Source organism: Anomaloglossus baeobatrachus, chromosome 8 (genome assembly GCF_048569485.1).
Source record: "Anomaloglossus baeobatrachus isolate aAnoBae1 chromosome 8, aAnoBae1.hap1, whole genome shotgun sequence".
Taxonomy (NCBI): Eukaryota; Metazoa; Chordata; class Amphibia; order Anura; family Aromobatidae; genus Anomaloglossus; species Anomaloglossus baeobatrachus.
Genome location: NC_134360.1, coordinates 37,219,675 through 37,242,965, shown reverse-complemented (window position 1 = coordinate 37,242,965; position 23,291 = coordinate 37,219,675). Strand labels below are relative to the sequence as shown.

Below are 23,291 nucleotides of genomic sequence, written 5' to 3'. Positions count from 1 at the left end.
GAACAGTGATGAAATATGTATCTATATGGAGCCATAATACACATATATCTCCAGGAACCACAGGAGCCCCCACCTGACCATAGGCCATGTCAGGTATTGCAGCATTTAATTGAATGGAGATGCAGTACCAGGCATGGCCTCTGGAGGTGCTGTTCTTGGTAAAAAAAAAACATTCTTAGGCTACTTTCACACATCCGGTTTTTGCTCTGCGGCACAATACGGCGCTCTGCAGAAAAACCGCAACCGGTTTTTTTTTTCCGCCGGTTGCGGGTTTTTTTGCATAGACTTACATTAGTGCCGTATTGTGCCGCATGGGCTTGCGTTCGGTCCGGTTTTTGCCGCATGCGGCAGATTTAGCCGATGCCGCGGACGGATGGAACGCTGCCTGCAACGTTTTTTGCTCCGCCAAAAAAAATGCATCGCACCGCATCCGGCCGCTGCGGCGCATTTTTCAATGCATGCCTATGGACGCCGGATGCGGCGCGATGCGGAAAAAAAACGCATCCGGCCGACGCATGCGGTTTCTTCCACTGCGCATGCTCAGTAGCGTGCCGCAACCGGAAAAAAATGGACGAGCCGCATGTAAAAACATATGCAAAGGATGCGGTGTTTTCGCCGCATCCGTTGCATAGGTTTCACAGCCGGATTGAGCCGCACTGCTCAAACGAGATGTGTGAAAGTAGCCTAAGGCTGCTTTCACACATCCAGTTTTTGCAGTGCGGCTCAATCCGGCTCAAAAACCTATGCAACGGATGCGGCGAAAAAAACGGATCCGTTGCATAAGTTTTTCCATGCGGCCCGTCCATTTTTTGACGGATGCGGCTTGATACTGAGCATGCGCTGTGAAAAAAACTGCATGCGGCGGACGGATGCGGTTTTTGCATCCGGCGTCCATAAGCTTGCATTGTAAATCGCGCCACAGCGGCGCGATGCATTTTTTTTTGCCGCACAAAAAAAACGTGCCAGGCAACGTTCCATCCGGCCGCCGCGTGGGCTAAATATGCCGCAACCGGCAAAAAACGGACGCAACGCAAGGCCATGCGGCACAATACGGCGCTAATGCAAGTCTATGCGGAAAACGCAACCGGCGGCAAAAAAAAACGGTTGCTTTTTTTCTGCAAAGCGCCGTATTGTGCCGCACTGCAAAAACCGGATGTGTGAAAGCAGTCTTATTATCTTGATCAACCCTTTTACATTAAAACCTGCACCATTCTACTCAAAACCTTGGGGTCTTTTGACCTAGAACATGTTGTTTCAGTGCATTTCCTTTTTGACGCGCTGTTTGAGACCTGCTTTTCTGAAACTGAAACCCCCCGCTAAAACAAACAGACTCAATGCTTGCACGAAACAGACATGTGCCCAGACAAAGCCCAGGATCTTAGAAGAAACAGAGGATTAGTGCACGGTACTCCGGCTGCAAAATATAGTCATGTGCAATGTGCAGGTGTCCAATATATATACAAAAGTATGTGCCCCCATCCACATCACACTTCCCATTGTGCTCCTATAGACATTAATATGGAGTCGGCACCTCGCGACATTCAGGTTTGGCATGTCCAGTCAGACTTAAAAAAAAGTCTTGTTCGGGACCGGACTTGAACCCAAAACTTGATCTCGTTTGCCGAACCCCATATAAGTCTAAGGGACCCGAACTTAAGTGGTATAAAATGGTGTTAGTAAGGGCTAGGGGGCTGCAGAAGGAAGCAAAATAGGGATTAAAGCAGGACAGCTACACTTACCAAGTTTCTGTGTGGTTGTCATACTACTTCTGGGTCCACTCATTAAATCTCATGAATATTCACTGCTTCCCCCGCCCACCCTCTGTGACAATGTTTGTGATTGGTTGCAATCAGACTGCCGGCTTGTCGGTGTTTATGATTGGTTGCCCTCACACTAGCTTTCTGGATATAAAAATACATAAATAATTGGAAAAAATAGTGTAGGGTTCCCCGTATTTTGAAACCCAGCACAGATAAAGTGGACAGCTACAGGCTGCAACCCCCAGCTATGTGTGTTATCTTGGCTGTGTATCAAAAACAAGGGACCCTGTACGGCTACTTTTTAAATTAGATAAATAAATAATTTTTTTAAAACGGCTTCCCCCCCAAATTTTGATACCCAGTCAAGATAAAGCAGACAGCTGGGGGCCGGTATTCTCAGGCTGGTTAGGTCCATGGTTATTGGGTCCTCCCCAGTCTTAAAATAGCAGCCTGTAGCCACCCTAGAATTGAGGCATCCATTAGATGCTCCAATCCTGGGTCATCTTGATTGCTCTGGAATGGTGGGTAATATAACCTTACAGTTTGTGTTCACCCATCACCAGTGGAGGTCTGCAGGGCCGGATTTTATACACCGGGAGCAATGGGACTGTGTCAGTGTGTATATATCTAATCAGAAACCCCAGATGAGTCTTCCTATAGGAATGCAGATTCTTTCTTGCAATCGCAGGTTAATATCGAGCCTGAGGAATTTAAATGGGTCACAGAGGGAAGGAGGGAAGGTTCGCTCCCTGGCAGCCGGCCACCTATTTAGTCACATTTCTTTCCTCTAACAATGGCCCCTTTAGGAATCCCGGGCAGGTGAAACGTCTCCTTCTCACTAATCGGACGGTGAGATAAATTTAAGCTGCCAGCGCGGCATAGCTGGTAATTTAGAAGGATGATTGAGATTACCCAGCACAATGGTGCCATTTTCTATTGTGGCAAACACAGTAATAGTTCTGTCTTATATGCAAATTTGTATTAAGGGTTACTAATTACCGAGCGGATCAACACCTTGTGGCTCCAATATGCCGTGCTGAATCATTGCTGAATATATCTTTAAAGCAGACGCAAAGGTCAGTTTTTAATATTCTGAGCTCCAAATCCCCTACAAGATGTGTCATTCACCCATCATGGTGACCCTCGTTCTCCGCTATGCCGTCTCTCTACCCCTCTGCCACGGTGACTTATCATATTCATGTGATCTCACTTTTCCAGGCCATATTGCTCCCCTTAGGCAGCGTCAAATCAGGTAGTTGGTGTCCACATCGCTACTACAGACATTTTCTCAACTCAGTTATTGGACTCGGCCATTCAACTGTACTAGTTTTGTATTATTGGACTCTGCAAAATTAGCCCCGTAACCTAAGTCAATTTTGCTAGTCTGCTGTGCAATATTTGACTCTGTTGCAAACACAGCCCTGTAATTTCGCTGAGTCAGCTCAAAGCAATTTTGTTGTTCCAAATTTGAAATATTGGACTCTGTTTATAATGCCTGCCTGGATCAACAGACTCAGGTGGGATGTAATGGACAGACTAGAGGGAAGCCACTCACCAAGCAGGAGCCCCAGAACCCTGAAACCTTTTAACCCCTATACAGGGATTTGGAATTACACAGGGCCCTGGAGATCACTACCTGTGGAAGGCTGCAGTCCGATGAGAGTAGTCGTCAGGCAGGGTCAAACCAGGAATAGCAGAACAGGGACAGAATCGGCAGACAAGGACGTAATCAGAAAACGTAGCAGAGATCAAATCCAGATCGGGCAGCGAGGTACAAAAACAGCAGGCAGAAGGGTAGTCAGAAAACACGCAGAAGTCAGCACACAGGAATCACAAAACAGAATAGGGCGGAACAGGAGCGAGGAAATCAGAACTATCTCTGGCAGAGGTCAGCAGACAGGAGGGGAACTAAGAAGGGTGTGGTGTCTTCCCATTGGCTGTAGCTGAACACTGGCAACCTCAGCTGGAAGACACCCGCCACCCACAGCGGTACTGCAGATCCCAAGCTTACCCAGCCCAGTGGATGATCGGAGTCTGCGCCCACCGGGGCCGCTGGCATCGACTGCTCTCCCATCACCAGCACCATCCACGGCAGGAACACGGCGTCACCTGGCGATCGGAGCAGAAGTCGCTGGAGCAGACTCCGGTGGCGACGTAACATTGTTACAAACACAGCTCCGTTACTTCACTGAGTCAACTCAAAGCAATTTTGTTGTGCTAGGTCTGAAATATTGGACTCTGTTGCAAACACAGCTCTGCTACTTCGCTGAGTCAACTCAAAACAATTTTGTTGTGCCAGATTTGAAATATCGACTCTGTTGCAAACACAGCTCTGTTACTTCACTCACTCAGCTCAGAGCAATTTTAATGTGCCTGATCTGAAATATTGGACTCTGTTGCAAACACAGCTCTGTTATTTTGCTGAGTCAACTTGTGCCAGATCAGAAATATTGGACACTGTTGCAAACACAGCTCTGCTACTTTGCTGAGTCAACTCAAAACAATTTTGTTGTGCCAGATTTGAAATATCGACTCTGTTGCAAACACAGCTCTGTTACTTCTCTGAGTCAACTCAAAGGAAGTTTCTTGTGCCAGATAAGAAATATTGGACTTTGTTGCAAACACAGCTCTGAAATTTCAGAGTCAACTCAAAGCAATTTTGAGGCACCAGATTTGAAATATTTGAGTCTTTTGCAAACACAGCTCTGTTACTTCGCTTAATCAGCTCAAATGACTTTTGTTGTGGCAGATCTGAAATATTGAACTCTGTTGCAAACACAGCTCTGTTACTTTGCTGGGTCAACTAAAAGCAACTTTCTTGAGCCATATCTGAAATATTGGACTCTGCTGCAAACTCAGCTCTGCCTCTGACCCTCCTGTGTAATTCAACTCTTCCAGTTGCTTAGTGCTGAGTTACCTCTGCTAATTTGCCAGACAAGCTATGCCACTAAATCTCTTGTGCAACTTAGCTCTGCTACACCAGTTCTTCATCACCGGGTCATATCAGCTTCCTTATAAATTACAAATCTGCTATGCCTGTTGCCATAGCTTTAACTCTGTTTCATCGATTTCCCTATTGTTCTAGTTGCCATTCTGCCTCATCTGCTTCTGTTTTTCCAACTGGATCATTTTACTGCACCTATGCAATCTATGGGTGCTGGTCATCTGGATAGATGTATCCATATCTTCAGATGACCCATAGTTGAATAAAATTCTCTCTACCAGCAGCCACCAGTAGAGGGAGCTGTCTGCATACTGTGCTATTAATGATTGTATGCAGTACCCTCATAAGCTCCATCTACTGGTGGCTGCAGGTAGCCAGAACAGGGAGTTTTTAATAGAGAGCAGCCATGTTTTTTCTAATCCTGGACAACCCCTATATATTCGGATCGAGTAAATTCTCACCGGTGTTTGTGGGTCTGTGGGTGAAAGCTCTTTTGCATTTTCAGCTTCATACGTATAAAAATCCAAAGGCATGCAGAAATATCCAGGCTGCACATCGTCACACTGCCGACCTATGATGTTGGAACGACAGTCGCACTGTCCATCCTCAAAGGAGCATCTGTAGGGAGACATAGGGTAGTCGGTTTAAACTGGGGACGTTCCGGGTTTGGCATTAATTGAGTTAAAAAATACAGACTCACCTGTTGTTGTATGCGCCACCAAAATCACAATTGCATGGCCGGCAGCCCATCATGTCGTTACTGAGACCCCAAAATTCGGGCTGTGACCAAAAGTTTAAAAAATGTGTGAAAATATTCTAAGTATAATTCTTCACACGGAACGTGACATCCGCGGGTCACTCACCAGACACTGGTTACAGTAGCGCCCCGTCACAAACCGCTTACAGTAACAGTCCCCGCTTATCTGGTCACATGGGGTGCTTCCCGCTATGATGCCTCTGGGGTCACATCTACATGCTGGGGTAAAAGAAAGGAAGGGAGTAGGTATCAGAGAATTTGGGGACCACCATGGGCCCAAGTCTGGCTGCCACCATCCCAATAGAAGATTGACCAAGGACAAAAAAGGGTAAAATAAATTGGGCAGCACACTGGGATTCGCTCTTACGTTGGCAGCCCTCAGGGTCGTTTTTGCTGAGTCCGTAGAAGTTCTCTTTGCAGCTATCACATCGCTCCCCCTTCACGTTTTCCTTACAGCGACACTGACCCGCGATCATCCCAAGGTTGACATTGGTGTGACTGTCACAGACTCCACCGTCCAGAGAACCCACCGGGTCACAGTCACAAGCTGCAGAAGGAAATGATAAACTTTACTTCCAAGGTCTATGGCCGCTGAAGAAGTATCGATAGCCATGCTATAAGTCGCAGATGTAGAATATGGACTCACGGATGCAGGCGGTCTCTGCCCGGATGTCTGACCAGGGGTTCAGATAGTAGAAAGGCTTGCACTGCTCACAGTTGCGCCCCATGGTGTTGTGCAGGCAGTCATCGCACACTCCTCCGCTCACCTCTCCGGTGGCCAGGTAGACCGCCATGTCAAAGTGGCACTTTCTGGAGTGGTTGTTACAGTTACATTCTAGAAGAAAAGCAAAGTCAAGAGTCAATCATTGCACATGTTTGTGATCTACAATATCACCCTCCTTCTCAGCTGTTACTGAACTACAATTACCAGCATGCTCTCACAGGGTGTCACGGGGTATGTAATTATGGAACTGGGGCCCCTAGGCTAGCCCTCAGACTTGAGTCCCTGCACTGTCCCTTATCTCGGAGGTAGGTTTGATGGTAGCTACGTCCGAGCCCCCAGTGTGATCCTAACTCCTGTCCGAGCCCTGATCTTACTCCCCCTCTCCTACACTCTCGAAGCGGGCTGGAATACACAAACACAAAACCCCACAAAACGACACAGACAAGGGAGAACGGAAACTCATACACTCATAAACTCAAAACACACAGGAGAGACTATATGTGTATTGGGGAACAACGAAAAAAAGGGGGAAGTAACGCACAATAGAGGAACGCTCACACTACTCAGAAGCACAACATGGATCACCATAAACAGGAAAATTACCAAGACCGGGAATCACTGGAGCTAATGCTGAAGCTATCATCAGCACATACAGGAAGGAAGCCATGCTTTAAATAGGGAGTAGACAGCTCGAGGAGGCAATTAACAACCTGAGCTCTTAGGTCCTGTTCACCAATCTGCAGGAATTAACTCCTGCAGAGCTGAAGACCAGTGAACCTGAACCAGCCGAAACCTGGCTCTGACTGAATAATCCAGAAGTCTCATGTTGCTTGTCAATATGGGGAGATAAGGTATGCACACCAGTGACTATGGAAGGGGAATACATGGAATAGCAGAAACTGCTGTGTGAATACTGACATGAAAAATTCAATAGCTATTTGTAAGAATGAAATGTGAAAAATGGAACCTGCATTACTGCCATGAATATATGAATAAAGAGAAATTTAGCTACTGAATTGATCAATGCAGAAGAGCCCCAACACTACGCCAAAGTATTTCTCTACGTTGGGGTCCCTAGCTTGTGTGTGTCCTCTCATGCAGTTAAAAAAACTTACCGTGTATGGGATGCTGAGACCCAGGCTATATATGCGTATAATGTGGATTGGCAATAGGTGTGTATGGGGAGGGTTCACAAACGAAAAACTACTAACATTAAGGAATAACGTTTGGAACTCCATTCTATGTCTGAACTGGGTGCAAAAAACCTAAAAAACATCACTATGGGGAGATAAGGTATGCACACCAGTGACTATGGAAGGGGAATACATGGAATAGCAGAAACTGCTGTGTGAATACTGACATGAAAAATTCAATAGCTATTTGTAAGAATGAAATGTGAAAAATGGAACCTGCATTACTGCCATGAATATATGAATAAAGAGAAATTTAGCTACTGAATTGATCAATGCAGAAGAGCCCCAACACTACGCCAAAGTATTTCTCTACGTTGGGGTCCCTAGCTTGTGTGTGTCCTCTCATGCAGTTAAAAAACTTACCGTGTATGGGATGCTGAGACCCAGGCTATATATGCGTATAATGTGGATTGGCAATAGGTGTGTATGGGGAGGGTTCACAAACGAAAAACTACTAACATTAAGGAATAACGTTTGGAACTCCATTCTATGTCTGAACTGGGTGCAAAAAACCTAAAAAACATCACTATGGGGAGATAAGGTATGCACACCAGTGACTATGGAAGGGGAATACATGGAATAGCAGAAACTGCTGTGTGAATACTGACATGAAAAATTCAATAGCTATTTGTAAGAATGAAATGTGAAAAATGGAACCTGCATTACTGCCATGAATATATGAATAAAGAGAAATTTAGCTACTGAATTGATCAATGCAGAAGAGCCCCAACACTACGCCAAAGTATTTCTCTACGTTGGGGTCCCTAGCTTGTGTGTGTCCTCTCATGCAGTTAAAAAAACTTACCGTGTATGGGAAGCTGAGACCCAGGCTATTTTATATAGTTTATTCATATATTCATGGCAGTAATGCAGGTTCCATTTTTCACATTTCATTCTTACAAATAGCTATTGAATTTTTCATGTCAGTATTCACACAGCAGTTTCTGCTATTCCATGTATTCCCCTTCCATAGTCACTGGTGTGCATACCTTATCTCCCCATAGTGATGTTTTTTAGGTTTTTTGCACCCAGTTCAGACATAGAATGGAGTTCCAAACGTTATTCCTTAATGTTAGTAGTTTTTCGTTTGTGAACCCTCCCCATACACACCTATTGCCAATCCACATTATACGCATATATAGCCTGGGTCTCAGCATCCCATACACGGTAAGTTTTTTAACTGCATGAGAGGACACACACAAGCTAGGGACCCCAACGTAGAGAAATACTTTGGCGTAGTGTTGGGGCTCTTCTGCATTGATCAATTCAGTAGCTAAATTTCTCTTTATTCATATATTCATGGCAGTAATGCAGGTTCCATTTTTCACATTTCATTCTTACAAATAGCTATTGAATTTTTCATGTCAGTATTCACACAGCAGTTTCTGCTATTCCATGTATTCCCCTTCCATAGTCACTGGTGTGCATACCTTATCTCCCCATAGTGATGTTTTTTAGGTTTTTTGCACCCAGTTCAGACATAGAATGGAGTTCCAAACGTTATTCCTTAATGTTAGTAGTTTTTCGTTTGTGAACCCTCCCCATACACACCTATTGCCAATCCACATTATACGCATATATAGCCTGGGTCTCAGCGTCCCATACACGGTAAGTTTTTTAACTGCATGAGAGGACACACACAAGCTAGGGACCCCAACGTAGAGAAATACTTTGGCGTAGTGTTGGGGCTCTTCTGCATTGATCAATTCAGTAGCTAAATTTCTCTTTATTCATATATTCATGGCAGTAATGCAGGTTCCATTTTTCACATTTCATTCTTACAAATAGCTATTGAATTTTTCATGTCAGTATTCACACAGCAGTTTCTGCTATTCCATGTATTCCCCTTCCATAGTCACTGGTGTGCATACCTTATCTCCCCATAGTGATGTTTTTTAGGTTTTTTGCACCCAGTTCAGACATAGAATGGAGTTCCAAACGTTATTCCTTCATGTTGCTTGTCAGACTCTGTGGTGTGAACAGATTCTGACAAAGCCATGTCAGCAGGTGTATGACACATGCCCTGACAACCTCAGAGCATGCTGATAATTGTAGCATTGCAGTAACTGGAGAGCCACTGGTTCATTTTTCATGGCTGGAGGCCACAAGGTCCTCCACGACATCTTACGTTTGCAGGTATGAGGGTTGTCAGGTTCTGCTGGCCTCCATGGAAGATCGTGGTAGAAATCCTGACAGTGCTCGCAGTTCAGGCCAACGGTATGATGTTTGCATACACACCGCCCATGGATCTGTTAAGAGAACAGATGATCACCAGTATGGCGGCTCTGAAGCTTTTTTCCACCTCGGTACATATTGGTGCCTCCCTGCTGCGTGACCCGGTTGCCCCCCATTATGAGACCTACATTATATTTACCATTCCCTCCACTCCTCCTTCTATTCCTTCCACGGGAGAGCACTCCGAGGCATGGCCATAGCAGAAGCAGCTCCCGCGGACCACCAGCTCGTACACGGAGTAGTAGTATTTCTGTAGGACCTCCGCTCGCTGATCCAGCAGGTTGTCGCCCAACGTGTGCAGTTTGGTGAAGTTTATCCTCAGGTTCGTAATCTGGAGAAGCTCTGAAGAAAAAAGATGAAACAATCTCGTCCAATGGGCTCCACTTTTCAAGACTTTGCATTTCTACGAAATATCGGTCTACAGATATATGGAAAGGCACAGTAATGGCGGGCGGTATTGGGCATCGCCCACTATGTATTAATTACCCTATACCCTGTTGGCTCCACCATCACGTGATCATACAGACCTTGTATCTCCACACTATAGGGATCTTCCACTTTAATGGCCGGATCCAGGACTTTAAAAATCACCTACAAAGAAGGAGGATGAGGATCATATTCAGTGTCCATTCACAATACAGGACCCCGGGACATGGACCACCATACCAACCTCCCCTTCAGTGGATGGCTCGATGTCCGAGTATCTCTGGTCGCAGATGACATCATCGATCCTCTGGAGGGCGTGGACCGCCACCCCGGGGAACATCTTGGTGCAATTATAGGAAAAGTATCGGTAAACTTTCCAGGTACGGCCGAAATCCGCGGACCTCTCTATCAGCATGGCGGCAGGCCGGAACGTCTAGAGAAGAACGGGAAAAGTGAATATTCAGGGAAAAAAAGATAAGATTAAAGAAAAACGAGAGAAGTAAATTTACCTTAAATTTCATGATGAGATGGGTAAAGTGAAATTCTGCCTCCAGGTCCAGCCGCACGCTGATGGCCTCCACCCCTAGAAACGTGAGCACAAAAATGGCACATCCCATAACCAATGTATATTATCCAACCACAGGTGAAGTGAGTATGTAAAGTCGGTGGGGTCTGACTTCTGGGACGACCACCCATCACTACGGTCCCGAAGTCCCATGTAAAGGGAGCGGTAGTAAACATATGCGACCATCACCCTACAGACTGGTCGGAGCCCCAATAATCATCAGATCCTGTGGATAAGTGATAAATGTTATTTATGGGACAACCCCTTTAAGTCACCAGTAAAGGATAAGATGAGTCATTGTGACAGCTACAGGGCTCCCATAATAGTGACAGCTAATGCCTATAGTAGTTTCAGCCATTGCACCCATAAAAGTGACAGACTCAGCTCAGGACCCCCATACCAATGATAGCCACAGGACCCCTATGATAGTAACAGCCTCAGGACCCCATAATAGTGACAGCCTCAGGACCCCCATAATAGTGACAGTCGAAGCACCCATAATAGTAACAGGCTCAGGACCCCCATAATAGTGACAGCCCCAGGAACCCCATAATAGTGACAGCCCCAGGAACCCCATAATAGTGACAGTCGCAGCATCTATAAGAGTGACAGTCACAGCACCCATAATAATGACAGCCCCAAGACCCCCATAATAGTGACAGTTGAAGCACCCATTAAAGTGACAGCTAATGCCTATAGTAGTTTCAGCTGCTGTTCCCATAAAAGTGACAGACTCAGCTCAGGACCCTCATAACAGTGATAGCCACAGGACACTTATAATAGTTTCAGCTGCAGGACACCTATAATAGTGACAGTCACAGAACCCATAAAAGTGACAGCCTCAGGACACCCATAATAGTGAGAATCTAGCACCCATAAAACTGAAAGCCCCAGGACCCCCATAATAGTGACAGTCACAGCACCCATAATAGTGATAGCCTCAGGACCCCATAATAGTGACAGTCACAACACACATAATAATAACAGCCACAGAACCCCCCAAAATAGTGACAGTCGCAGCACCCATAATAGTGACAGCCGCAGGACTCCCAGAATAGTGACAGCCCCAGGACCCCCATAATAGTAACAGTCGCAACAGCCATAATAGTAACGGCCCCAGGACCCCCATAATAGTGACAGTCAAGGCACCCATAATAGTGACAGCCTCAGGACCCCCATAATAATGACAGCCCCAGGACCCCCATAAAAGTGACAGTCACAGCACCCATAATGGTAACAGCTGCAGGACCCCCAAAATAGTGCAAGTTGGAGCATCCATAAAAGTGACAGTCCCATGACCCCCATAATAGCGACAGTCGCAGCACCCATAATAATGACAGCCACAGAACCCCTATAATAGTTTCAACAGCAGGACTCCTATAACAGTGACAGTCGCAGCACCCATAATAGTAACAGCCGTAGGACCCTCAAAATAGTGACAGTCACAGCATCCATAAAAGTGACAGCCACAGGACCCCTATAATATTGACAACCACAGGACCCCTATAATATTGACAACCACGGGGCCTCTATAATAGTGACAGCCACAGGACCCCTATAATAGTGACAACCACAGGACCCCTATAATATTGACAACCACGGGGCCCCTATAATAGTAACAGCCACAGGACCCCTATAATAGTGACAGCCGCAGTACTCATATAACGGAAAATGTGGGAGCGGACAATCCTTGTGTTATCTGTCACGGCGGACATGTTGGTTTCTGAGTGGGATTTTGGAGGTGGGGTGCCCCTTTATGGGCCGGTCATGGTGCCGCTGTGCACTTTTCTGCCGCTCTGGCCCCGGGATCTTTTCTTTTCATGAATTACAAGTGACTGGACGGGTAGGAGACGTGGCCGAGGGCCAGGAGACTGCGGGCCGCCTGCTCGCCGTCATTCATTCATTCCTCAATCCCATTTGTGCGTGTTGTGCTTCTAACTGCTTAACGATATGTAAATGTATGCAAATGAGCTTTTAATAGGGAGATTTTGTGCAATTAAGTCCAATATGTAACAATGGGGAGCGATGTCTGGGTCACGCTGGATTTTACAGCATTCGCTGATGCTGGTGGAAGGAGAGCTGGAGAGAAGCACAGACAGCGATTGTCTCCCTAACGGCTGGAGGACTACAAGGCCAAAGATGTCCCGCCAGCATTCACCATGGAAAGACCATGCAATCACTAAATTCAGGGGCCCCGTTTCAAATTTTACATTGGGGCCCGAAAGCTTCAGGTTATAGGAAAGAAGTAAATCGTAGCTCTTGGGCCCTATTGCACAATCTGTAGCCCCCCACCTACTATTCACTATTTATACTAGCTGAGGGGTCCCTAATGTGAACCCCACCTAAATTTGGTGACTGGGTGACCAAAAGGCTCATAACCCCATAGTGGCTGTCTAAAGTTAAAATCTTGAAAGGGAACAGCAGCTCTGAAGTACAAAATTCTGCTTTACCAAGTGAAATACTGTAAAAAAATGAGCGGATGGGCGCATGAGGCTTATACCATTTGGGAGGAGAATCTGCCATTTTCTTACCATTTTCAGACTGCCACCATGTCTTCTCTCCATCTTGTCCCGTCAGGTAAATCACATTCTGAATTCGGTGGCTCCCCCGCTGGTACGGGACACGCGAGTCACAGATAAAACACTTCTCTGCCTCCTGTAATAATTATTTAATGGAAATAGTGGACTGAAATATTTGAATCATCTGCTGTTGGGAAACTACAACCTGACTACAAAGTCATATACTCTAGTCTGAGGTGCAATCCCACACACGACCTGTGCATATGTGTGGCACTGTTTGTAAAAAAAAATATGCTCTTTAAGAAGACCTGTCAAAGTGTTTTTATTTTATTCCCGATGAACCTCTGAGTATACTATTTTTTGTCTGGTTTAAATCCATCATACGGTTCCAAAGATATGGGCCTTGTTAGTTAGTCTTTACAAGGAGGTGTGGCTAACAGGATCCTCGGGGGCATGTCTTTAGGTTACGCTTCATTATCTTATATGCCACGCCCCTTTGCAAAGGCTAGAAAAATTAGCACTAAATAAAAAGTCCCGTATCTCTGGAACGGTCTGGCGGATTTTAAAGAAACAAAAACCTAAATGTTCAGGGAAGCAGCGAGAATAAAACAAGAGTAAAAATTGGACACTTTTGACCTTGTGATAGATCCTCATTAAAGAACCATATTTCACATATATCTGCCCCAAGCACATTGGATTTGTGTTAAAGCCCTGGATCACGGCCAGAAATTAATATTATACATCAGGAGAGACTATAAGAGATCCTTGTGGAGCAAAGACCTCGCCTCATCAGCAACAGAGCCATATTGTTAGGACGGAGAATCTGTGGCCAGATAACGTCTTGGCCCCATTCCTTAGCATTTTTCTGTTATCTTCCTGATTAAAACCTGACCCAAGAATTTGTCTTCAAGGACGGGATTATAATAAGGATTGTGTATTCATACTGAGATAATGGACAGAAGCCATTAACCGAGTGATGGAAGACTGGCCATAGACATAACATGTTTGCCTGTCAATAACAAGCATTTAACCCCTTCCAATTATCAATTTTGTGCTTTTTTTTTTTTTTTCGTCTCTTCCCTACAAGAGCCATAACATTTTTTATTTCTCCATCATAACCTTACGAGGGCTTGTTTTTTGTGCGATGACTATCAGCTTTTTACCTTTCTATCTCATACAAAGTACTGAAAAGCGGTAGAAAAAAAATTCAATTGGGGTGAAATGGTGAAAAAAATAAAATTGTTTTTTAATTTTTATTTTTTTGTTTATACGGTGTAGATTATGGGGCATAAATGATTTTCCAGGGGACTATGATTACAATGATATTAGACTTGTATATATTATTATTATAAATAATAATAATAATAATAATAATAAAAAAATATAATTGAGATTAGTATGATTTTTATTATTATCTTATTATTATTATTATTATTATTATTATTATTATTAGTAGTAGTAGTAGTAGTAGTAGTAGTAGTAGTAGTAGTAGTAAGATTTTATTATTATTTAAGTAATAAAAAAAATTGTAAACAATTTAAAAATAAAAACAATCTGGTGTTTTGATTTTTCTTTATGTCATTTACAATGGTGTAGATTATGGGGCATAACTAATTTTTGAGGGGAGTATGATTACAATGATATTAGACTTGTATATTATTATTATTATTATTATTATTATTTAAGTAATAAAAATTGTAAACAATTAAAAAAATCTATTTTTTTTGTCATTTAACACAGTGTAGATTATGGGGCATAAATAATTATCCAGGGTAGTATGATTACAACAATATTAGATGGTAATAATAATAATAATAATAATAATAATAATAATAATAATAATAATAATAATATCTAATATTATTAGTATTATTATTAATACTAATATTAATAATAACATTAATATTATATAATATTAGCTAATCATAATAATAATAGATAATATTATTAGATAATAATAGATGATATTAGATGATAATAATATTGGATAATAATATTTAATATCTATTATTATTACTAATATTATTATCTAATATTATATAATAATAATAATAATATTTGTAAATTAAAACATTTGGTGTTTTGATTTTTATTTATGTCATTTACTATGGTGTAGATTATGGGGCATAAATAATTCTCCAGGGAAGTATGATTACAACTATATTACACTTGTATATTATTATTATTATTATTAATTATTATTATTATCATTATTAATAATATATGTATATATATACATTATATTATTAATAATAATATTAATAATAATAGATGATAATATCTAATATTATCTATTAGAATTAGTATCTAATATTATATAATAATATTTGTAAATTTAAAAAATCTGGTGTTTTGATTTTTCTTTATGCCATTTTCTGTATGGGATAATTAATTTTCTATTTTGATGGACCTGATTTTTTTTTACCTGACATAAATCACAGGCATTAACTGCTTGGGACAATGCGAGCTCAGCGCCTGAGCCTGCTCCTTACATCTGCTAAGTCAGGAAAGAGTTAAAACGATTAACTTTTTTTTTTCCTTATAGAAAGATGTGCATAATACATATGACAAAATCAACATACCGAAAGATGACTGACAATGCAGTACTCCTGAGGGGTCTCTATTCCGCATGTCGAGGAGGCAGTGAGGCTCTCGGATCGACCAATGAGAAGATTTCCCGTAGCCGGATAACAGCCCCCCTCTGTGCATCCATGATGGACCAGGTCCGGCTCCTCAGCTGTTGCCCCCAGAAGATTCACTGCCATGAGACAAAACGAGATCCAATTCATTTCCATTTCAATTGCACTTTTTTCTTTCAAGTTTTTGTTGTTTTTTTTGACTCTTGTTGTTTTTTTTTAATTTAATTGCTTTTTTTTTTTTAAGTTTATTATATGTGTGTCTATTGCTTTTTTTTATTGAGGGCAGAGTTTAAGGTTCAAGATCTTTTCTTTTGATTTCTGAATTGGAAAAATTGTAAATTAGAAAAAGTCACTTCATTTTGGCATAAATGTATTCTAGACCACCCCTCGAGTGATGTTATATATAGTCATGGCCCAAAGTGTTGGCACCCTTGAAATTGTTCCAGAAAATTAAGTATTTCTCCTAGAAAATAATTGCAATTACACATTTTGTTATACACATGTTTATTTTGTTTGTGTATATTGGAAAAACAAAAAAATAAAAAAAAAAAAAACAGAAAAAAGGGGCAAATTGGGCATAATTTCACAAAAAAAACACAAAATGGGCCGAGAAAAATTGTTGTCCCCCTTAACTTAATATTAGGTTGCACCCTTTACCCTGTGGAATAAATAACTATAATCAGTCGCTTCCTATAACCATACACAAGCTTCTTCCTCCTCTCTCCTGGAATCTCGGACTCTTCTTTATAAACTGCTCCAGGTCTCTCATATTTGAAGGCGTCTTCTCTTTTCTTCTCCCAACAGCAATGTTAAGATCTCTCCACAGGTGTCAATGGGATTTAGATTCGGACTCTTTGCTGCCACTTAAGAACTCTCCAGCGCTTTGTTTCCATCCATTTCTGGGGGCTTCTTGAAGTGTTTGGGGTCATTATTCTGCTGGAAGACCCATAGCCAGAACACAAACCCAGCTTTCTGACACTGGGCACTACATTGCCACCCAAAATCCTTTGGTAATCTTCAGATTTCATGCATTGTACAAAGTCAAGACACCCAGTGCCAGAGGCAGCAAAACAACCCCAAAACATCTCTGACCTCCACCATATCTGACTGTAGGTCCTGTGTTCTTTTCTTTGTAGGACTCATTCCGTTTCCAGTAAACAATAGAATGATGTGCTTTACCAAAAAGATCTATCTTTATCTCATCTGGCCACAAGATGCTTTCCCCGGAAGGATTTTGGTTACTCACGGATATGTTGGAAAACTGCAGTCTAGCTTTCTTTTGTCTCTGTATCAACAGTGGGGTCCTTCTGGGTCTCCTCCGTAGCGTTTCATTTCATTCACATTTGGATGAATAGTTTGCGCTGACACTGATGCAGTTTTTCTGCTGTCCACGTCCAGGGAGATTAGCTACAGTGCTATGGGTTGTAAATTTCTTGATTATGTTGCACACTGTGGATAAAGGAACATCAAGATCTATGGAGATGGACTTGTAACCTTTGATATTGTTGATATTTTTCAACAATTTTGGTTCTCACGTCCTCAGACAGCTCTCTTCTCCTCTTTCTGTTCTCCATGCTTAGTTTGGCACACAAAGACACACAATGCAAAGACAGAGTCAACGTCTCCACTTTTTATCTGGTTTCAGGTGTGATTTTCATATTGCCCACATCTTTTACTTCCCACAGGTGAGTCTGAATGACCATCACATGCTTGAAACAAAGCTGTTCACCAACAATTTTGGAAATGTGCCAACAATTTTGTCCTACCCACTTTAGGGATTTTGTGTGAAATTATTTCCACTTTGCCTTTTTTTTCTGTGTTTTTTTTTTTTTTTTGTTTTGGTTCTTTTTTGTGTTGTTCCAATACACACAAAGGAGATAAACATGTGTAATTGCAATCATTTTCTGGGAGAACATGTTCATTTTCAGGAAGAAATCCAATGGTGTCAACACTTTCGGCCATGACTGTGCATCTGCTTTTTTTTTTTAAACATATTGTCACTTATTGCTCTAAAATGTGAAAATATGATAAAATAAGATAGAAACAAACTATATTTGTCGAAAATTGATGAACAATTTTGAAGAATTTTGTGTAAAAATTTGCAACAAATACCATAAGTAACACAAATGAATGTTTTTAGGGTATTCTAAGGGGGGTGTAAACTTTTGCAACTGCTATTGCCGCAATGCACCTATATATATATATGTATAGCAAAATTGCAAAGAGTGATAAGTGAAAAAAGCAGTCGTGTTACTTCTATTCTATTGCCTCCTCTTTTTTTTTGTTGCAGATTCACAGTAGAAGAAGTTGCAAAGAGTAACCCAAAATTGCAGAATCTGACTACACAGTGTTTGTTACCCCCGTGACACATCGGTCTGCACATGGGCTGCATACCACAAAAAATTAGGAGATTTTTAAGCAATTTTTTGTAGCAAATCCCTGAGTTGTTCTTTCTTAAAGAGGTATATTTCACTTTCATGGAATAACTATTATTCTTTGTCTAATGATAAGTGCTACAAGTTTGCAAAATATGATCTTGTATCAATTCTTCACATTTTCTCATACAGTTAGGTCCAGAAATATTTGGACAGTGACACAATTTTCGCGAGTTGGGCTCTGCATGCCACCACATTGGATTTGAAATGAAACCTCTACAACAGAATTCAAGTGCAGATTGTAACGTTTAATTTGAAGGTTTGAACAAAAATATCTGATAGAAATTGTAGGAATTGTGCACATTTCTTTACAAACACTCCACATTTTAGGAGGTCAAAAGTAATTGGACAAATAAACCAAACCCAAACAAAATATTTTTATTTTCAATATTTTGTTGCAAATCCTTTGGAGGCAATCACTGCCTTAAGTCTGGAACCCATGGACACCACCAAACGCTGGGTTTCCTCCTTCTTAATGCTTTGCCAGGCCTTTACAGCCGCAGCCTTCAGGTTTTGCTTGTTTGTGGGTCTTTCCGTCTGAAGTCTGGATTTGAGCAAGTGAAATGCATGCTCAATTGGGTTAAGATCTGGTGATTGACTTGGCCATTGCAGAATGTTCCACTTTTTTGCACTCATGAACTCCTGGGTAGCTTTGGCTGTATGCTTGGGGTCATTGTCCATCTGTACTATGAAGCGCCGTCCGATCAACTTTGCGGCATTTGGCTGAATCTGGGCTGAAAGTATATCCCGGTACACTTCAGAATTCATCCGGCTACTCTTGTCTGCTGTTATGTCATCAATAAACACAAGTGACCCAGTGCCATTGAAAGCCATGCATGCCCATGCCATCACGTTGCCTCCACCATGTTTTACAGAGGATGTGGTGTGCCTTGGATCATGTGCCATTCTCTTTCTTCTCCATACTTTTTTCTTCCCATCATTCTGGTACAGGTTGATCTTGGTCTCATCTGTCCATAGAATACTTTTCCAGAACTGAGCTGGCTTCATGAGGTGTTTTTCAGCAAATGTAACTCTGGCCTGTCTATTTTTGGAATTGATGAATGGTTTGCATCTAGATGTGAACCCTTTGTATTTACTTTCATGGAGTCTTCTCTTTACTGTTGACTTAGAGACAGATACACCTACTTCACTGAGAGTGTTCTGGACTTCAGTTGATGTTGTGAACGGGTTCTTCTTCACCAAAGAAGGTATGCGGCGATCATCCACCACTGTTGTCATCCGTGGACGCCCAGGCCTTTTTGAGTTCCCAAGCTCACCAGTCAATTCCTTTTTTCTCAGAATGTACCCGACTGTTGATTTTGCTACTCCAAGCCTGTCTGCTATCTCTCTGATGGATTTTTTCTTTTTTTTCAGCCTCAGGATGTTCTGCTTCACCTCAATTGAGAGTTCCTTAGACCGCATGTTGTCTGGTCACAGCAACAGCTTCCAAATGCAAAACCACACACCTGTAATCAACCCCAGACCTTTTAACTACTTCATTGATTACAGGTTAACGAGGGAGACGCCTTCAGAGTTAATTGCAGCCCTTAGAGTCCCTTGTCCAATTACTTTTGGTCCCTTGAAAAAGAGGAGGCTATGCATTACAGAGCTATGATTCCTAAACCCTTTCTCCGATTTGGATGTGAAAACTCTCATATTGCAGCTGGGAGTGTGCACTTTCAGCCCATATTATATATATAATTGTATTTCTGAACATGTTTTTGTAAACAGCTAAAATAACAAAACTTGTGTCACTGTCCAAATATTTCTGGACCTAACTGTACCTCTGCTTGCTGGCATTTATTAAAAATCTTTATTGTTTATTGCCCCCAAGGATACAAATCAGCTCCGGTCATATTACAGAAATGAGCAGAGAACCCGTGTCTCCATTACTGGGGCCAGAACGTTATGTATCCACTAGAAGTAAACAATGGAGGTTTCTATTACATGACAGCAAGCAGAGATTTTGAAAATCGTGATCAATTGATACAGAAAGCATATTGGAAATTTGTTTAATTATTTCAATATACAAAGATTAACTTTTATTTGACAAAACAGGAAATTTCTCTAGAAATCATTTTAGTAGCTGGGTGGTTTTCACCCAACTTTCCCCAGTGCCTGAAGGGCATTTCCTCTGTGGTTTTCCATGTTGTTAAGGGTATTGTAGAAGACGTTGCACAAGACTCATGGACTTGTATTTCTTTCCATTAATATTCTGGTGACTTCATGACTGTACAGAACCGGTTCTGCTTCTCCAGGTTTTGTCCTTTATTCACCTCTCGCAATAATCTGGTCATGTAGGGTCATGCTACTGATATATGCAGCACGATAAGGACACGGCGGAGTTTTACAAAGAATCAGTTTGCATTTGGGTTAAAATTTTATATGCTTTAAAATGGTAGTAACAGACGGAAGAGCAGCTCTGAAGCACAAACTGCTGCTGCTTTAGGGCTCCGCCACACATCCGTGAAAACCACGTCCGTGTAAAACGGGCCGTTTTTCGGGGCCGTTTTCCGTTTTTTATGTCCGTTTTTATGGTATGTGTGGCCTGCGTGTGTATCCCGTATGCTAGCCGTATGTGCGTGTGGAATGTCCGTGTGTGCGTGAGTGAAATAACTGACATGTGTATATGTTGTCCGTGTGAAATGTACGTGTGTGATGCAAAATGTCGTTACTACATGTCGGAAGACAGAGTAGCGGGATGAGAATGAACTCAGGTGAACTTCACCCGACTTCATTGTCATGCCGCGGCTCTGTCTTTGTGCCGTGTACTGATTAGCGGTCACCTGTGAAGGATTCACCGGTGACCACTAATCCCCCGAGTGACTGAAGTGTCCCCCCCTCTCTCATACTCACCGTTCCCCGATCCCCGGCGCTGCACGGCGTTCACACTGCTCTGGCGGCTTTTTCTAATTTGAAAAAGCCGGCCGCCCATTAATCAATCTCGTATTCCCTGCTTTACCCGCCCACCGGCGGCTGTGATTGGTTGCAGTGAGACACGCCCACCACGCTGAGTGACAGGTGTCACACTGCACCCAATCACAGCAGCCGGTGGGCGTGTCTATACTGTGCAGTAAAATAAATAAATAAATAATTAAAAAAAACGGCCATTTTAATACCAGCCAGATAAAGCCATACGGCTGAAGGCTGGTATTCTCAGGATGGGGAGCTCCACGTTATGGGGGGCCCCCCACCCTAACAATATCAGTCAGCAGCCGCCCAGAATTGCCGCATACATTATATGCGACAGTTCTGGGACTGTACCCGGCTCTTCCCGATTTACCCTGGTGCGTTGGCAAATCGGGGTAATAAGGAGTTAAGGAGTTATTGGCAGCCCATAGCTGCCAATAAGTCCTAGATTAATCATGTCAGGCGTCTCCCGGAGATTCCTTTCATGATTAATCTGTAAGTTACAGTAAAAAAACACACACGCCCGAAAAAATCCTTTATTAGAAATAAAAAACACAAACAAATTCCCTCATTACCAATTTATTAACCCCGACAATCCCTCCATGTCCGGCGTACTCCACGGTCCTCCAGCGTCGCGTCCAGCTCTGCTGCATGCAGGTGACAGGAGCAGCAGAAGACACCGCCGCTCCGGTCACCTCCACGCAGCTAATGAGGTGAGTAGCGCGATCAGCTGCTGTCACTGAGGTTACCCGCGGCCACCGCTGGATCCAGCGGTGGCCGTGAGTTACCTGACTGACAGCAGCTGATCGCGCTACTCATCTCATTAGCTGCGTGGAGGTGACCGGAGCGGCGGTGTCTTCTGCTGCTCCTGTCACCTGCATGCAGCAGAGCTGGACGCGACGCTGGAGGACCGTGGAGTACGCCGGACATGGAGGGATTGTCGGGGTTAATAAATTGGTAATGAGGGAATTTGTTTGTGTTTTTTATTTCTAATAAAGGATTTTTTCGTGTGTGTGTGTTTTTTTACTGTCACTTACAGATTAATCATGGAGGGTGTCTCATAGACGCCTGACATGATTAATCTAGGACTTATTGGCAGCTATGGGCTGCCAATAACTCCTTATTACCCCGATTTGCCAATGCACCAGGGTAAATCGGGAAGAGCCGGGTACAGTCCCAGAACTGTCGCATATAATGTATGCGGCAATTCTGGGCGGCTGCTGACTGATATTGTTAGGGTGGGGGGCTCCCCATAACGTGGAGCTCCCCATCCTGAGAATGGCTTTATCTGGCTGGTATTAAAATGGGGGGGACCGCACGCCGGTTTTTTTAATTATTTATTTATTTATTTTACTGCACAGTATAGACACGCCCACCGGCTGCTGTGATTGGGTGCAGTGTGACAGCTGTCACTCAGCGTGGTGGGCGTGTCTCACTGCAACCAATCACAGCCGCCGGTGGGCGGGTAAAGCAGGGAATACGAGATTGATTAATGGGCGGCCGGCTTTTTCAAAAGAGGAAAAGCCGCCGGAGTTTTTATAACAGCCGTGCAGCGCCGCGCTGGAGATCGGGGAATGGTAAGTATGAGAGAGGGGGGAACTGACCGACAGACAGCTAGAGGGACAGACAGACATAGAGACCGACCGACGGACTGAGGGAGAGAACGAAACATAAAAAGAAAAAAGACTGACATGACATGAAAAAAGCACAAAACATACAGGGAACAAACAGAGATGCGTCCGTGTCACTCGGACGTGCGCACAGACTCATTGACTTTCATTGGGTCCGTGCTGCGTGTTGCGTGAATAAAACGGACATGCTGGCGTGAGACACGGCCCACAAAATGCATCACGGAGACGGACTAACGGACATAACCAAAAACGCAAGTGTAACCGCTGAGATATAGTAACATTGGTGCACGTTTGGCCGTGTCTCCAGTATACACGGAAACGGACCAAACATGCACGTGTTTCACGGATGTGTGTTTCAAGCCTTAACAAGTGTAATTCTGTGCTGCTTAAAGGGAACCTGTCAGCAGAAATTTTGCTCTAAACCTAAAAGTTTCCCCTTCTGCAGCTCCTGGGCTGCATTCTAGCAAGGTTCCTATAGTTTTTGTGCCCCCTTTTAGACCAAATTAAATACTTTATAAAGTTGTACCTTTTGGTATACAAATCTTCTAAATTA

The 23,291-nt window shown here is 43.0% G+C and overlaps 1 protein-coding gene and 1 long non-coding RNA gene across 4 annotated transcripts in view; one reads left to right on the top strand and one right to left on the bottom strand.

Moving 5' to 3' along the window:
- Positions 1-18,130, top strand: part of LOC142249675 (uncharacterized) — a 34,906-nt gene extending 16,776 nt beyond the window's left edge. The window contains exons 2-3 of the long non-coding RNA XR_012725089.1: positions 15,669-15,846; positions 18,053-18,130. This is a non-coding gene — a long non-coding RNA (uncharacterized LOC142249675). The remainder of the gene's footprint in view (positions 1-15,668; positions 15,847-18,052) is intronic.
- Positions 1-23,291, bottom strand: part of LOC142249672 (laminin subunit beta-1-like) — a 102,101-nt gene that overhangs the window by 45,979 nt on the left and 32,831 nt on the right. For all 3 annotated transcript variants that reach the window (XR_012725087.1, XM_075321470.1, XM_075321469.1), the window contains exons 3-14: positions 15,706-15,881; positions 13,136-13,259; positions 10,549-10,622; positions 10,284-10,472; positions 10,141-10,204; positions 9,753-9,955; positions 9,507-9,627; positions 6,108-6,296; positions 5,829-6,008; positions 5,568-5,680; positions 5,405-5,484; positions 5,166-5,322 (exon numbers count right to left, since the gene is read on the bottom strand). Coding sequence is in view for 2 of the 3 variants with exons in the window: in XM_075321470.1 (XP_075177585.1) it covers positions 5,166-5,322; positions 5,405-5,484; positions 5,568-5,680; positions 5,829-6,008; positions 6,108-6,296; positions 9,507-9,627; positions 9,753-9,955; positions 10,141-10,204; positions 10,284-10,472; positions 10,549-10,622; positions 13,136-13,259; positions 15,706-15,881 (1,670 nt within the window). In the remaining variant the exon portion in view is untranslated. The remainder of the gene's footprint in view (positions 1-5,165; positions 5,323-5,404; positions 5,485-5,567; positions 5,681-5,828; positions 6,009-6,107; positions 6,297-9,506; positions 9,628-9,752; positions 9,956-10,140; positions 10,205-10,283; positions 10,473-10,548; positions 10,623-13,135; positions 13,260-15,705; positions 15,882-23,291) is intronic.